We start from the raw sequence: 15,429 nt of genomic DNA on the forward strand, positions 1-15,429 counted from the left end.
TGAATATGGGCAGAAACATTGATGTGTTTTAAGTTCTTTAAAAGACCTATTCAACTAAAACAGACAACAGATCACTAGCCTCATATGCCCTATTCGATATCGCCCTATCCTGATATAAACTTGCAATATAATTAAATGGTTGATGAGCGCTTACTGGGCATAGTAAATGTAGGCTATTTCTGCGAGCGGGTGTTTGTGTGCGGGAGAGAGCTTGGCTGCAACTGCTGGTATTGGTAGAACATCCCCTCCCCTCGCGCGCACATTCGGGCTGCCGCGTTATTTTCCAGCTCGGAGCCTCAAACCGCACGGCTCGATCGATTCGCATTGATTGTCCCTGACGAGCTGCTCCACTTTCTAGCCAATGTCAGCCCGTCTGCGATCGGGAAGGAGAGAAATGAAGGAAAATCTCTGCCGCCCTGGCGGTGTCATTTCCACACACTTCGGTTGGCCGCCTGCCAGCAGACAGGACATTCCAAAGAGGTGGAGTGGACTCACATGTCGAACGAGAAGCGGAGCCGGACACTAATGACAGTGTCGCGGTCTCGCGGAGCACCGTTGAGCGTACAGCCATGCTGCAGAAAGGGCATGTGTGAGCACGGTCGCATACATGGCCAATGATAAACAATGCTTGGGAATGCTGGCTCTTCTATTCAAGCAGGTCGTACACTTCTAAAGTTTGGCCGTTCGAAATGTACATGCGTGCATTAAATATTTTTCGGCTAAACGTTATTATCGTGGGCCAGCTCTTTATGCGTTGCCTAGTCATGATATCATAAGGCTCACGCCCACCCAGTTTACACTAAATGTATCGATATAACATTATCACGTAAATGAACCATTTATGCATAATTACTTTTCATTAATGTTAATATTACATCACATATTATATATCATGACATACTAGGCTATAATATCACATTTTACCTGTTAATAGGCCTATTTTAACTGAGCAGAAATCTGGTGAGATAAAAGTCAACAAAAGACCACGTGAAGTCAATTGATATTGTTAGGCAGCCAAATCCATTGGAGGCATGAATGTGTTAAGGAAAGTTCAGTCTTAAAGAGGTATGACGAAATATCAAGTTTGTCTCATACAGGGAAATATCATATGGAGCATACAGCGCACGCGGATAAGAGCCTGCCCTGACAGACATCTCTCCAACGTAACAATTTAAAGTTTTAATGGTGACCTCATGCCTAAATAAAGTAAGAACAAAAATAAATCAACTCTGCCCCCGATTGATGCCTTTTAAGTAATTACAGACGTGTTCTGATGAATTTTGTTGCGAAATATTTCACCACTTCAACGCCTCTAGAAGTCCAGTTCGGTTTTTACGTGAAGCTCCAAAAATCTATGAAATGGGTTTGCATGTTCGTCTCTGCGAACGGGGATGTAGAGGTGGGATTGCGAGAATCGAAAGGTTGGAGCGCCCACCCGTTCAGCTTCCGTGAAAGTACGTTTTACAGTAATTCATTGAGACTATCTAGGGTTGGTCATAGTTGATGGCCATAATATTTCTTCTAAATAAGAGTGAGGTTTTTCTTTCTTCTTTTGGCATCAGTCTCTACGGCAAGCTCTGAGACGGACCGCTTGGACAGTGGGAGCCCTCCCCTCTGGTCGGATCTGCCTTGGTAGGTGCGAATAAAAAAGGGCCCGTGTTTGCAAATATGCAGATACATTGAAGGGGGAATCATACTTTGTTGAAGTCTGCTCAAAGTTGGGATGTCATCTTACTAACGATCAAGTTAGCTGGGAAAACGGGAGAATGATTCTTCTCTATTTTCCCTGTCGTGGTGCTGCAGACCATACACTGGCATCACAGAGACCGTGGTTTCAGATCATTGAGCCTAGACAAAAGGTATTTTTGCAACTACTGTTTTAATGTTAGATAACTTATGGGTTTTATATTTCGTGCATGTTCGTAGCTTATGCCTATGGTGCTGTTCACTGTATAAAGGTGACGAGAAGTAGGCATTAGAGTGTGCTGAAAGAATGTATTCCTTCTGTTTATCAGACTACGTTATTATAGCTTTATTAGAGTCAGCTGTCGAAATTTTGGAATACGTCTTTATCCTGTTGTGCACGACGAAATCAATAGTGTGAATCTTATAACAATGGCATGAATTTTAAGAAAGTTTGTGCTCTCCGACATTTGTGAGTCAAATTATGTTAGTTTAGGCTACTTTACATTGATATGAGGTAGATGACGGTTACGACAGAAATCACGACAGGTGGTATGGTTATTACTGATGTCTCAGTTCCCAGAGACGGAACTTTTTAAAACAGGATACACCTGTTAAGATATTATGATCTGTTTAATGTGATTATGAATACCCATATTCATCAATTAGACATATTCTTATTTCCTCGTTTGGCGTGCAACTTATCCTTGTCGTTGGAAATAGTAATATGGGCGATATATTGGCTTTGGAAAGACATTTGACTTTGGCGAAGCACATTAAGGCGAAACGTATTCGCTGCCTGTCTCATTGTTTGTGGTGAGGGAATCAGCTTGACTCCTGCGCGCGATGTCCCCGTGCTTGTACCGCTGAGAACGGGGATTTACGGCGACCCCCCGGTACTGCCGCAATCCGTGAGCAGCAGTGGCGCTCATAAAGGGGTGACTATTGGTGGTGAATAAATGGTCGTAGCAATTAAAAAACAAAGTCAGATGTATGGCGAGTTATGTAAGCAATACAACTTTAAAATAGCCAAGTATTAAGAGGCTAGACAGGAGGAAGTCTTGGGCATTTCTTTGTGCACATTTCTGTCAATACCAGCGTTCTGGGTCTCGTGCGCCCGTGCGATTAATGTGTGTGTGCGTCCGTGTGTGCGTGTATGTGTGTGTTTGTTTGGGGGTGGGGGGATAGGTGTGGAGTCTGCGTGATTGCGCGTCGTGAGAGAAGGCTTGCTTAGTTCCGCATTGGCTACTATTAGTAGCCTGCTACCTATTTCCAGGCTTAGCTTTTTTTTGGCCAGCACTTCTGACACAAAAGGTTATCTAATAGGAACTTCTCATAGTCCATAAAACTTTAACGGATCAATTCAAATCTTCATGTCATATTTGAAATGATTCACAAATGTGCTTTGCCTGTGTGGTTGGCCAACTAATTAGGAAAAAAGTTTTGATTTTAAGCCTGGTCATAAGGAGGTTTAACTTGATGGCAGCATTTTAATGTAGAGAGAAAATCTAGTCTCTAATGTGACTATAGTTCCATTTCAGGCGTGCGGTGTGTTGTGTCGGCCTAGTACTTTTTAAAGAGAAGGACCAATTACCACCGGACACTGACCTCCAGGGAGGGGGTTTGGGCTCAGCTTCAAACTGACGTGGTCGACGGAGGGATGGAAATCTGGACTAGAGTTGTAGTGTTGTGAAAGAGCAACGACGATGACGACGACGACAACAACAACAATAATAATAATAATAATGATGATGATAATTTACACTCACATATTCACTGAAAATACATTTCAGTCAGACAGACATAGCCACACCGGAGCAAAGCGTGGATCCCTTGATATAATGAATATAACTATATAACCAAACATAACAGGGTTAGTTTTTTAAACTGAACACCTATTTCACGTTCTTTAGATCACCTGTGTAACTTCTAGCCTGTCAAAACCATAGGCTGTGAATTCAGTCATTTACTGAAAATGGAGGCATATCCTACTTCAGCACTTAGAGGACATGTTGCTTCTGCTGTCCTTATTGTCTAGTCACTAACATGGGCTGTTGCTGAGCAGGATCAAATAATACTGTCAACAGGAGACATGCAAGTTTGTTTGATTTACAAACAAGTTCCCTGTCATACTTTATGGGGGGAGACTCCACTCATGGTCTACAAGTGAGCAGCCTTACAAATCAGGAATCAGTATCATCAAATACTTTTATCAGCTGTCAGATTTGTATTAGTTGAAGATTATTTATAGATTACACTTTGCAAACACATTTTGATAATTTATGAAATCTGGAGAACTAGAAACTTGAGGCTTAAAAAGTCTGAAGAAATTGCGCTTGTCAAGATATTATTCCATTTTACCTGAAAAATACGACTAGTCTTTGCCTCCCTGTTGTTGTCTTTGACATAGGCTGCTGCATCTGGTCATAAACCTGGTAAGAAACATGTTTTGTTTAAAAAAGCATTGTGGATTCAAATTGATGACTTCAAGATTAAAGAGTCAGTTATTAATGTTTACTTCTCTGCGAAAGTGGCAGTCTAAAGCAGCTTGCCATATGCAGTCTGCCTAGCTCAAAGGGAGCGAAACTGATGAATCTCAAACTCCAGCAATTACAAACAAAACCCCCAAATTCCCAGTGTAAAGTAAATGCTTGACCGGGCTGTCGAGCTATTCTTCAATGCCCCCCACCCCCCCACCCCCCCCTGAAGGATTAGATGTCTTTTGGAGCTCACTTGTGTGACTGCACTTCATTTATCCTCAGACATATAAACACTAAACACTTCAAAGACCATAATGGCTAATTAGAATCTTTAAATGGATGTGACAGTGCAAAAGGCTCACAACGCACCACTGTGCTCAGTTGGTCAAACCGTCCCCCACTGAAGGAAGCAACTGGCTACATTGTCTGGAGGTACTTGTGACGAGAAGACTGGAGGTCCTGCGGACCTATGGATTCATGTTCTCTGTTCTCTTCTCTAGGGCATTCAAGACAAGCAGTCAACACTTGATTCTCATCAAGATAGTGCTACTACAAAAGATGCTTTGTTTTTTAGTTCCCTTGGCTGGGAAGAAAGCTTAGGTTTACTTGTCAGTTAATCACTTCATTATGAGTAAATCTTGCCTTCATCTCCACGCTGTTGAGTGGCCCTGTTTGACCTTTTGTTTTAAAAGAGTCGTCATGTATTAATGATTTGCTGTTGGCTACACTACATTTTCTACAGGGGAGGTTGCCAGTTAAAAACAAAACTGTAAAATAGTTAAATCATTTAATTACCATATTCATTTTACGTCTGAAGAAAATTAACATGGTGACATGAAGCATGTTTCATTGAGCTTGTACATTTTCTTTGATAGACAGATACACTGTATTCAAGGTATTCAACCAAACTCATCTTTCTGATTGGATATGGTAATATGATATGGTAAACTGAATCAAAAGTCCATAATGTTAAATTAATTGTGACCTTATCTGAATTCTGAATGAAAAGTACCAGTTATGGTTCATCTTTGTTTATGCTTTATTTCTATCTAAAGAAATGTATACCTTTGTTATAGATCAATTTAGCATAAAAGGAGTTATAAAAAAATCTTAGTTGTAAGTATGGACCGAATGGAAAGTAAAACTATGTGTGTGTAATTTATGAAAAGGGTTAGTCAGTAAGTGTTGTACCCAGACAGAAAATAATAATTCTTCTTCACTCTCTGTGGAGGCAAATCTGATCAGATGTTTTCACCTGACTATCCCGACCCTTGACGCGCCACTAATCATAGATTGTGCAGTTGTTGTTTTGACTAACAAATTGCATGAAAGTAGACAGTGGGCATCATGGTGTGGCAAAAGGATAGAAGCGCATATGTGTACGGCATATATCTTGCGCTGCTGATGACAACAGTTTGTTTCACTCTCATACCTTATCTTGTGAGATATGCCAGTCAAGAAATGTGACTGAGACTCTGGTATGTGTTTTTGTGAATGAGAGGAAGTTGTTAATGACACACAAAGTCACTCTGAGTGCTGTTGTTGATGGACTCAGCTCTCCAACTCTCCATGCTTTCTACGAGTTCTCCAATGTACAAAGACAACATGCAGGTAGAAGCATGACAGGTGCCCTAGAATCGAAATATGTTTCCATTGCAATACAGTCATTCAGGTGCGATTGACAAGAACGAAAGTTAGATTATGAATGTGAGGAATCTTACACAGAGGCAGCAGGAGAGAGAGAGTGGGACAGAGGGGGACTGGAGGTGATGTCATGGATGCTTATGGTGAACATGGCCAGGCTGGGAGCGGGCATGAGCGCTGGCGAGAGGAGCCATTTCTGGCGTAAGGGCACAGCAGGCGGACTGTGGCTGTGCCGCAAGGCTCCTGGTCAGCAGGCGAGCTGGGGGATGGGGAGCTGGGGTGGCGGGGCGAACGGGGAGATGGGGTGGCGGGGAGTGGGAGGTGTGCATGTGTGGTGGGGGGGGGGGGCTGGCTGTGGTCCGCTGGCGCCACAGACCCCTGAGCTGGTGAGAATGCGGGGGCTGCGCTCCTGCCTTTGAAGCTTTACCTCCCACTAATTCTGGCCTTCCAATTTCCACACACTGCGCAGACCCCCCCCCCCCCCCCCCCCCCCCCGCCATCCCCCCAACCACCACCCCCCCACCCCCCCACCCCCCCCCCAACCCCCTGCTCTCCCACCTCCCCTCTCCTCCAGCCCTTCTCCCTCCCCTTCCCTTTGTTTCCCTTATAAGGACTGGGCCGGCCATTTCCTCAGATTTTTTCTCTGGGGTTATGTGCGTGTGTGTGTGTGTGTGTGTGTGCGTGTGTGTGTGTGACACAGGTCGCTGAAATGGTTTGTTCCTTTTTAAATTGTCATAAGTTATTCAAATAAACAGGACGATACTAACACCTGAACTTCTGCCAGCTGGCACAACATTTTGTGAAAATGAATGAATACATTTTAGTGTTCACAACTGGGTAGCTTTCCCTCTCTACACATGAGCAAAGCCCATGTGATATACATGCTGCTTCGTTGACCTCCAGCCCTGAGGAGTAGCACACAGGATCTGACCAGGATGGCTCCTCTCACCTCAGAGTCAATGACAAAAGCGCTCCCGTCCATCACTCAGGAAATGGTGTCATCATGTCACAAATTATAATGCTGAACTGATGGATTTCTTTGATGACTGTGTGTGTGTGTGTGTGTGTGACTGAGAGGATGTGACAGAGAGAAAGCTGCAGTGCATGGTCATATTTGTGTGACACACTCTCAACCACATTTTTTTTTAAAACTTATTTGATCTAGATCAGTCATTTGTGTGTGTGATTTTTGTGCACCAGTGACTGCAAACGTCATTACAGTCATCGGTGTGTTTACATAGATGGCTTCCCTGCCGAGGAGTCAGAGGACAACAAGAATCTCTTTGAGATTCTCTGGGATCTTAGAATTATGCCAGGTTGTGAATAGCTCACTGTCAGGTGTAAGTTATTATATTCCCATATACTGATATGTGTCGTTATGACAAATGTTTTGACAAATGAGGGAAGCTGTGAGTCTTCCTGGTTGGGTTCATAAGGAGAGGAGTATGAACTGGTCTGGTGAGTGGGTGGGATACGGGAGAGCAGATTGACATTCTAATGTTCTAATTATGTCTACTTTACATGTGAACCACTTGCGGAGGTCGGAATCATCACTGACTGTGTGGTTGGGTCACAAGAAAGAATGTGCGGAGTGGTTTGCCAACTCTGTATTTCACTGCTTTATTGATGTGTCTGAAAATGTCTTTGAGAACAACTCTCTTGTGATGTTTTCTTTTTTTCTGTCTCCTAGTTTTTGGCGTACCAGTGGAAGGATGTGGACGAAGGATAAAATTTAGACAAAAGGTCAAAGGCTACAGGGGACCGCCTGTCTGCCTGCCTGCCTGCTTGCCTGCCTGCCATTGGCCGGCCGATTTGTTTGTCAAGGGGAGGCTCCATCCTCACTAGAGCTTCCAGTAGGCAAACGAGTGGCACTAGGCCCCTCTCCCCCTCACCCCCTCACCCATCCTGTCCCCCAACCCCACCCCCCCCCACACACACACACACACACACACACACACACACCCACACCCACACCCACACCCACGCACGCACGCCGGGGCTGGATCATGTCGAGCGGCGGGCCGGTGGGCAGCCGGACAGACGAGGCCCAGGACCTGAGCAGCTGCTCGCCGGACTCTCCCGTCACCGAGCGCCGTAACCGCAGCGGCATCATCAGCGAGCCGCTCAGCAAGAGCCTGAAGCACTCCCGCGCCCTCTCCCAGTACACCCCCGCCTGCAACCCGGCCTCCGTCAACGGACTCCACAGCAACGGCCACACCAAGAGCCACATCACCAAGTCCCAAGAGCGCCACCAGCAGCAGCCCTCCCCCCAGCAGCAGCAGCCCCCAGCATCAGTGCCCACCCTGGGTAAACTGGACCGGACCCTGGAGCAGATGCTGGAGGGGCAGAACGGGCTGCTCCACTTCGCCCAAGCAGCAGCGCTGCTGAAGCGGGCGGGGATGGAGCACATGCTGCTGCCGGGGGGAATGGGGGTCGGGATGGGCGTTGGGGGTGAGACGGGCGTCACTTCGGGCGACCTGGAAGCGGCTTCGGCGGTGGAGGCGGTGAGCGGCCTCGCCGACTTCGCTTACGGCATGGGCGGTGGCTTCCCGTTCAACCCGGGTCTTTTCATCATGACGCCGGCTGGAGTGTTCCTGGCGGACAGCGCACTGCACATGGCTGGCCTGGCCGAATACCCAGCGCAGAGCGAGCTGGCGTCTGCCATCAGCTCCGGCAAGAAGAAGCGGAAACGCTGCGGCATGTGCCAGCCCTGCCGGCGCAGGATTAACTGTGACCAGTGCAGCAGCTGCCGTAACCGCAAGACCGGCCACCAGATCTGCAAGTTCCGCAAATGCGATGAGCTGAAAAAGAAGCCGTCTGCAGCTCTGGAGGTAAGAGTGGCGCGAGCAGACACTGGGGGAGGGCTGTGGCCAGTTGGCCATTAAGAAAGGATATATGCTTAAGATTTAGGTTTTAGGTATCATAACACATTCATGACCTATTCTGGTTGACTGGGGAAACAGTGGGACACTCTGTCCTTCAACAAGTGACAGCCCTGGTTGAGTGCCACACTGTAGTTCAGACCTGATGCTAGATCAGAACCCAGCCTTGGTTGAGGAGCACAGTGCAGTTCAGACCTGAAGCTAGATCAGAACCCAGCCTTGGTTGAGGAGCACAGTGCAGTTCAGACCGGAAGCTAGATCAGAACCCAACCCTGGTTGAGTGCCACACTGCAGTTCAGACCTGATGCTAGATCAGAACCCAGCCTTGGTTGAGGAGCACAGTGAAGTTCAGACCTGATGCTAGATCAATACCCAGCCTTGGTTGAGGAGCACAGTGAAGTTCAGACCTGATGCTAGATCAATACCCAGCCTTGGTTGAGGAGCACAGTGCATTTCAGACCGGAAGCTAGATCTGAACCCAGCACAAAAGATCTTGATCTGGCGGGCTCCTGCCTTGACTTTGGTTAGGTGTTATTGTCGGGACACTTCTTTAGAGACCAGAGGTCATTCTTTTAGTTCTGTTAGCTGTTGGCTTTAGGGAATCATTGTCACATATTCACCAGATAATTTGGGATTGCCCTGATTGGATTGTCTTGCCATTGTCACTTGATCTGAACTCTGTGTGGAGGTCTGGTGGCCAATTAGCTTAGTAGGCTAACCAAAGAATATGGGTGCTGTGATGGTATCGAACAGTTTGTTGAAGTAGTTAAAAAAATTACTTCAAAAGTTTTGCATTTTACATTCCCTAATGTCACACCGTGTTTGGTTGTGTTTGTTTGGGTGTGTATTATAGTTGTGTGTGTTTGATTGTGTAAATATGTTGTGAAATTGCATGTATGTGTGTTTGTGTGTCTGTGTTTGTTTACATAAGTGTAGATGATGTGTGTATATGAACATGGATGTGTATATTTCTATGTGTCTGTGTGTGTTCGTGTGTGTGCGTGTGTGTGTGTGTGTGTGTGTGTGTTTGTGTGTGAGAGAGTTTAAAATGGTTCTCCGTATTTTAGTAGAAGTCAAGAGGGGAGCTAAAGGGCTTTTAGGATGGGGTGTGACAGGTGGCACGGGTGGGGGAAGGCATGTGTCTTTGTGAGTGTGTACATGTGTGTGTGTGTTGCTGGTGCGCATGACTGTGTGTGTGTGGGCAGACAAGCTCCGCAGGGTGTTCTCTAATCTGTCCCCCACACTTACATTACGTCACCCTCTCCTCACCATCCCCTGATTATTCCACCCCAGTGTTAAAGATCTGTCTCCCCCCGTGGCCTACAGGAAGTCTTTAGGTAAAGCTCCTTTTACAGAATGGATGGTTCTGGAGCCATATGTTTCTCTGTGAGACGAGGACGCGACGAGTAGCAACGCATAGTAACATAAAACCCATACCAGAGATGTAGGATGCTTAGGCGTGTTTGTGCACATAAGTATTTCGGCAATTTCGTCTATTGGTGGATTTTTTCAGAGGGTTTGCGTTAGCACATCACTGACTGAGTGTGTGTGTTTGTGTTACTGTGTGTGTGTCTGTATGTGCGTGTGTGTGCGTGTGCGTGTGCGTGTGCGTGTGTGTGTGTGTGTGTGTGTGAGTGTGTGAGTGTGTGCGTGTGTGTGTGTGTGTGTGTTTCTGTGTGTGGGTGCGTGTGTCTGTATGTGCATGAGCGTGTGTGTGTGCGTGTGTGTGTGTATGTATGTGTGTGTGTGTGCGTGTGTGTATGTGTGTGTGTGTGTGTGTGTGTGTGTGTGTGTGTGTGTGTGTGTGTGTGTGTGTGTGTGTGTGTGTGTGTGACATAGTCCATCTGGCCATAGGGCTGTCATCTGGAGCACCAGGTGTCAGTGTGGCACAGGCGCCCTCCCCTTGCCCTCTCTCCTGTGGCACGCCTGTGTGGCTTAATGGCCCTCCAAACTTCTCGCTGAGGTCACCTCATGTTGGCTTGATGGAGCATTGGCCTGTTTCTCATCACTCTCCTCCTCCAGTGCTCCCATAAAGTCCCATGTACAGCCAGCCACTTAGTGACATTCATCGGCGCGCAAGCAGTCTAATCATGACGGCGCCTTCGTTTAGCATCTTGCATAAAAGACTTGTACATTTATTGATGCTACGGCATTAAAGTTGCAAGTACAAGGTGCTTGATGGAGTTATTGTGTCGAGGCAGGAGGACGTGTTGACACTGATGTTTTTGTGAATGATATTCCATTCTCTGTCAGTGTGCCACAGTCCTTCAGCGGTGTAGCTAGCTGCACTGTACCCACTGGAGGACATGATGCTGGAGACTTAAAGAGTGGGGGAAAGAATGTGAGCTAGCAGATGAGAGGCCAGGGGAAATGTTCCCCTGAATGTGGTGCGCTGTCCTGCAGCCGTTGACTGTAAGAGGGAAAGAGAGAAAGGACCAGAGCTTTTGAAACTTTAATTTCTGCATTTTTCTTTGTCGTTAGCAAGTACACGGCACTTATACATACATAGATACAGAGATACATAGATACAAACATAGATAGATACATACATAGATATACATACATACATACATACATACATACATACATACATACATACATACATACATACATACATACATACATACATACACACACACACACATACATACATACTTGCATACATACACACACACACACATACGCGCATCCATCCATACAGACATACATACATACTGGCATGTATAATTGTTTGAAGACAGATGTATACATCCATGTTTTGAAGGGAAACTCCTCAAGTCAGAAACTTTGCCTTAACAACATAGATGAAGCAATTTAACGTATAGTACCTGACATCTAAGCTGACGTGACTGCCACCATGTTAGTCACTTAACTCAGGTGCCTGAGAATAGGCAGTGTTATGGCTGCACATTGATCCTAAACCACAACCGCTTACATGTCCTTTTCCTCTCAATGCTCCATTCAGTCAAATAGGATGACATTAGAATGCAACAAAAAAAATGAATTTCATGTTCCCTGTCATGCAAATGCAAATGTTTACATTTTGCGCAGCAAAAACTGTAATTGGTTTGCTCTGGCAAATCATCAAAGGTTTGCAAGGTCAGATTTAAACGCACACTAAGTGAAAGTTGTTTAATCTGCTGTGACGTTACACACACACTTTTATATATAATGCATTAGCTAATGTCAAACATGTTAGAGGGAATGTTATGATGTCATGATGAAAGACATACAGGAGGAAAACAGAGATCTGAGGGATTTGTCGCGTGTGTTACATCATTTATGATGCTGCTGATTCATGCTGCTGTCAGCATCCATTCAGACTCCTCTTTGACATTAATCATTGGAAAAAAGTGCACATTTTTTAATACTGGAAAATGTATAGCGTGACATTCAGAATTTATGCTTGGATGCACGCAATTAGAATAGAAAAAAAGTAATCTCTGGACGATGCAAAAAATTATGGATGGCTAATTATTTCCAATTATGAATCAATTTGAGTCTAAATATTTCAAGTTTAGTGATTTAAAAAAAAATAATTATAAGATTCTGTGTTGGGATTTATCTGACCTGGGTTTGTAAAAGGTTCCTCGTGCTGTATTGTTCTTATTGATTTAACAAGTAGAATCCCCTTCTTCCCGTGTAGTTATTTGCAGCTTAGCCTTTTAGACATATTATGTCATTATTTTGATCATCTCTCTTGATTGCCTGTGATGTGCATATGTTTGCATCCAGATTTAACGGCTGGTCCTCGTACTCATTCGTGTGAACCTCTTAGCACCAGCATGTGTGAATGTGTTGCTGGGCTGGCTCCTTGAGACATAGCCACACCTGCAACACCACTGGAAATAGTGCCTGTGAGTTCGGGGAGAGACACCAAGAGATGGAGCATTACTGAGATGATTCTGGTGGTTTCCCCTGCAACATGATTGGGATGCAAATGAGGGGAAATAAAAAATAGAAAATAAAAAAAAGAAAGTAAGTAAATAAAAAAAAAGTAAGTAAGTAAAGAAATCCATCCATAAATAAATCCATCCATTAATAAATAAAGGCTGTGCTCGTGGTGGGGGTGTCGCGTTGAGGCCTTTGACACCTCACACCTTGCTGGTGCGAGATGTCTGGATATATTTTCGGAACATTACGTTTCCACTGACACAAGAGGAGCAGGGGAGGAACAAGGCGCTCGCAGAGCAGGCCAGGCCAGGGTCCTGACTGTGGTGTTGTCCTGTGTGTGTCTTTCGCTCAACTACATGAAAGGCTCCCTCAGTGTAGGCTCACTCTCAACTAATTTTCTTGGGATCACTTTGGGGTTGTCCATATGTATTTTCATAATGGTGGTATTTGATCGTATACAGCATTGTGATTATATTACATTGTATTATACAGGATCTCTCTGTGTGTGTTTGCATCTCCCTCCCTCTCTCTCTCTCTCTGTCTGTATATATATATTTGTGTGTGTGTGTGTGTGTGTGTGTGTGTGTGTATGTGTGTGTGTGTGTGTGTGTGTGTGTGTGTGTGTGCATATGTCTGTCTCTGTATTGTGTGTGCCTGTTCAGACAGAGTAGACACTGATTTCTCTGATAAGAGGTGTGATATCTAAGTCCGTTTGAGAAAGCTCATAGTTTGGCATGCCGGCCGAATAGCACAGTTGTCACCCGGCACCACTCCCCTCTCCACCCATCCCCACAGAAACCAGACAGAGAAAGACACACTGACCAGAAGCCATGTCTGCAAATAGACCAGCCACTGAAGTAGGGAAGAACAACACGCAAGCAGACACAGCCTCGTTTAACGCCAGACACACAGGAGACCAAGAACACTGCTGTCTAGCAGGATAAAGAGGGTCATGATTGTGTGTGTGTGTGGACACACACGGATTGAAAATGTTCTCTTCCTTTAACACACTCACCAGGATGTCAGCTCAGAGATTTAATGGTAGAATAAGTGCCCATGATGAGTGCATGGTCATCTGTTTTGGGGGTGTGGGGGGGGAGAAGAGATGGTGGAGATGTAAGAGGCTGGAGAACACCAGAGGGAGGTGCCTTCTCTGGGGAAGGGATCTAAATGACCCTTCAACCAAATATCTAAGCGTCTATTTAAGCTTCACTTTAGCCAGATGTAAATGTGGTGAAGCAATATCAGACTACCTGATGTTGTAGGGAGAGAGCTTCTCCTGTCAGAGCTCGAAACATTAACGCTGCCCTAAAGACAAGGAGACAGGGTGGCAGGCACCGCGTGAGATATTCACGGTAAAATCAATGAGGTCAGATAAAGTTGCTGTGCTTTGAGAGGGGGCTCTATCAGATGGATGGCGACCTTGGGAATGGGCTTGCCCCCACAGCCCCGCCTCCCCCCGCGTGTCACAGACGAGTGTTCCTACAAAATGAGGGTGAAAGGTCAAGGGGGTTGGGGGTCAGGGGTCACTGATGAGGGAGTCTCGAGTGAGAGGGGCAGGGGTTAGGAGGGTCATGGTTTTGCGTTGGTGAAATGTCATAGGTGAGGAGGGTGGGGACGCGAGGGGTATTTGTGTGTGTGTGTGTGTGTGTGGCTGAAATGTGAGGAATACTCTTGGCCGAACTTGTGGAAGCCCCGCAGATACGTGTGAAGGTTATTCGCTGGGTAACTGGGTTGCTGTTAGGGCTTGTGTGTCTGGGTGGCCTTGTTTTCCACCTCACACAGAGATGCCCTGGTCAGAGAGTGTGTGTATGTGTGTGTGTGTGTGTGTGTGTGTGTGTGTGTGTGTGTGTGTGTGTGTGTGTGTGTGTGTGTGTGATGACAAATGTGTCTTTGTAAACAGTCATGCAGGTTGTTTTAGGTTTCTTTGGTGAGCATGTGCACATGTGACAGTGAGTGAGGGTTGCTGTTACTATCAGTCTTTAAGTGTGTGTGTGTGTGTGTCTCTGTATGTGAGAATTTGGAGTTTGGTATTTATTTGTTTTTTTGTGTGTGACATTTGTGTGTGAGATTGTGTGTGTGTGTGTTTGTGTGTGTGTGAATACACAGGGTATGGCTGATAGGCCTAGGCGGTGCTGGTGAATCTGTTTCTCTGCTGCAGCAGCACTGTGCTTTGAAGGGCGACGACTCTAGAGCAAAGAGACCTAACCACAAGTGGGCCTTCCACAGCCTACATCCACTTTCAGCTCTTTCTGCAGGGTGTGTGTGTTGTGTGTGTGTGTGTGTGTGTGTGTGTGTGTGTGTGTGTGTGTGTGTGTGTGTGTGTGTGTGTGTGTGTGTGTGTGTGTGTGTGTGTGTGTGTGTGTGTGTGTGCGTGTGTGTCCAGTCAGGGCGGGCAAGGGGGGGGTGGGGGATTGTGGGCTGGTGGCACCAGTGAGAGCTGTGCGGTGGGAGCACTACGTGACTGCGTGCTGACTAAATAATAAATGTGCCGTATCGGGTTTCACGTGGAGTCAGGGCCATGGCCCGTGGCTGCAGAGGGAGGAGGGGGAGGGGACCAAGGGAGAAAGAGAGAAAGAGAGAAAGGGAAAGAGAAAGAGGACACTAAGGTCTTACTAGATGAGCTCCAGGCAAAGACAGGACAGCAAATATGGAGAGGGAACAGGTAGGAGAAGAAACAGATGACAAAAATGTCTATGTCTGTGTGTGTGTGTGTGTGTAAGAGAGAGAAAAAAAAAGAGAAAGACACAGAGCAAGATACCCAAAAACACGTTTTTGTGCTTCAAATGATGTTTGTACTATTTTGGTCACGTGATTCATGTGCTCTATCAAAAGTGGCTTAAAAG

At 45.8% G+C, this 15,429-nt stretch overlaps 1 protein-coding gene across 3 annotated transcripts in view; it reads left to right on the forward strand.

Moving 5' to 3' along the window:
- The first annotated feature begins 1,370 nt into the window (after nt 1–1,370).
- cxxc5a (CXXC finger protein 5a) overlaps nt 1,371–15,429 on the forward strand; it is a 15,435-nt gene continuing 1,376 nt past the window's right edge. For 2 of the 3 annotated variants that reach the window (XM_080849759.1, XM_080849761.1), the window contains exons 1-2: nt 1,644–1,859; nt 7,498–8,638. In XM_080849759.1, the coding sequence (XP_080705885.1) occupies nt 7,814–8,638 (825 nt within the window). In that variant the 5' untranslated portion in view covers nt 1,644–1,859; nt 7,498–7,813. The other variant, XM_080849760.1, reaches the window with a different exon arrangement.

Source organism: Sprattus sprattus (genome assembly GCF_963457725.1).
Source record: "Sprattus sprattus genome assembly, chromosome: 1".
NCBI classification, from domain to species: Eukaryota; Metazoa; Chordata; class Actinopteri; order Clupeiformes; family Clupeidae; genus Sprattus; species Sprattus sprattus.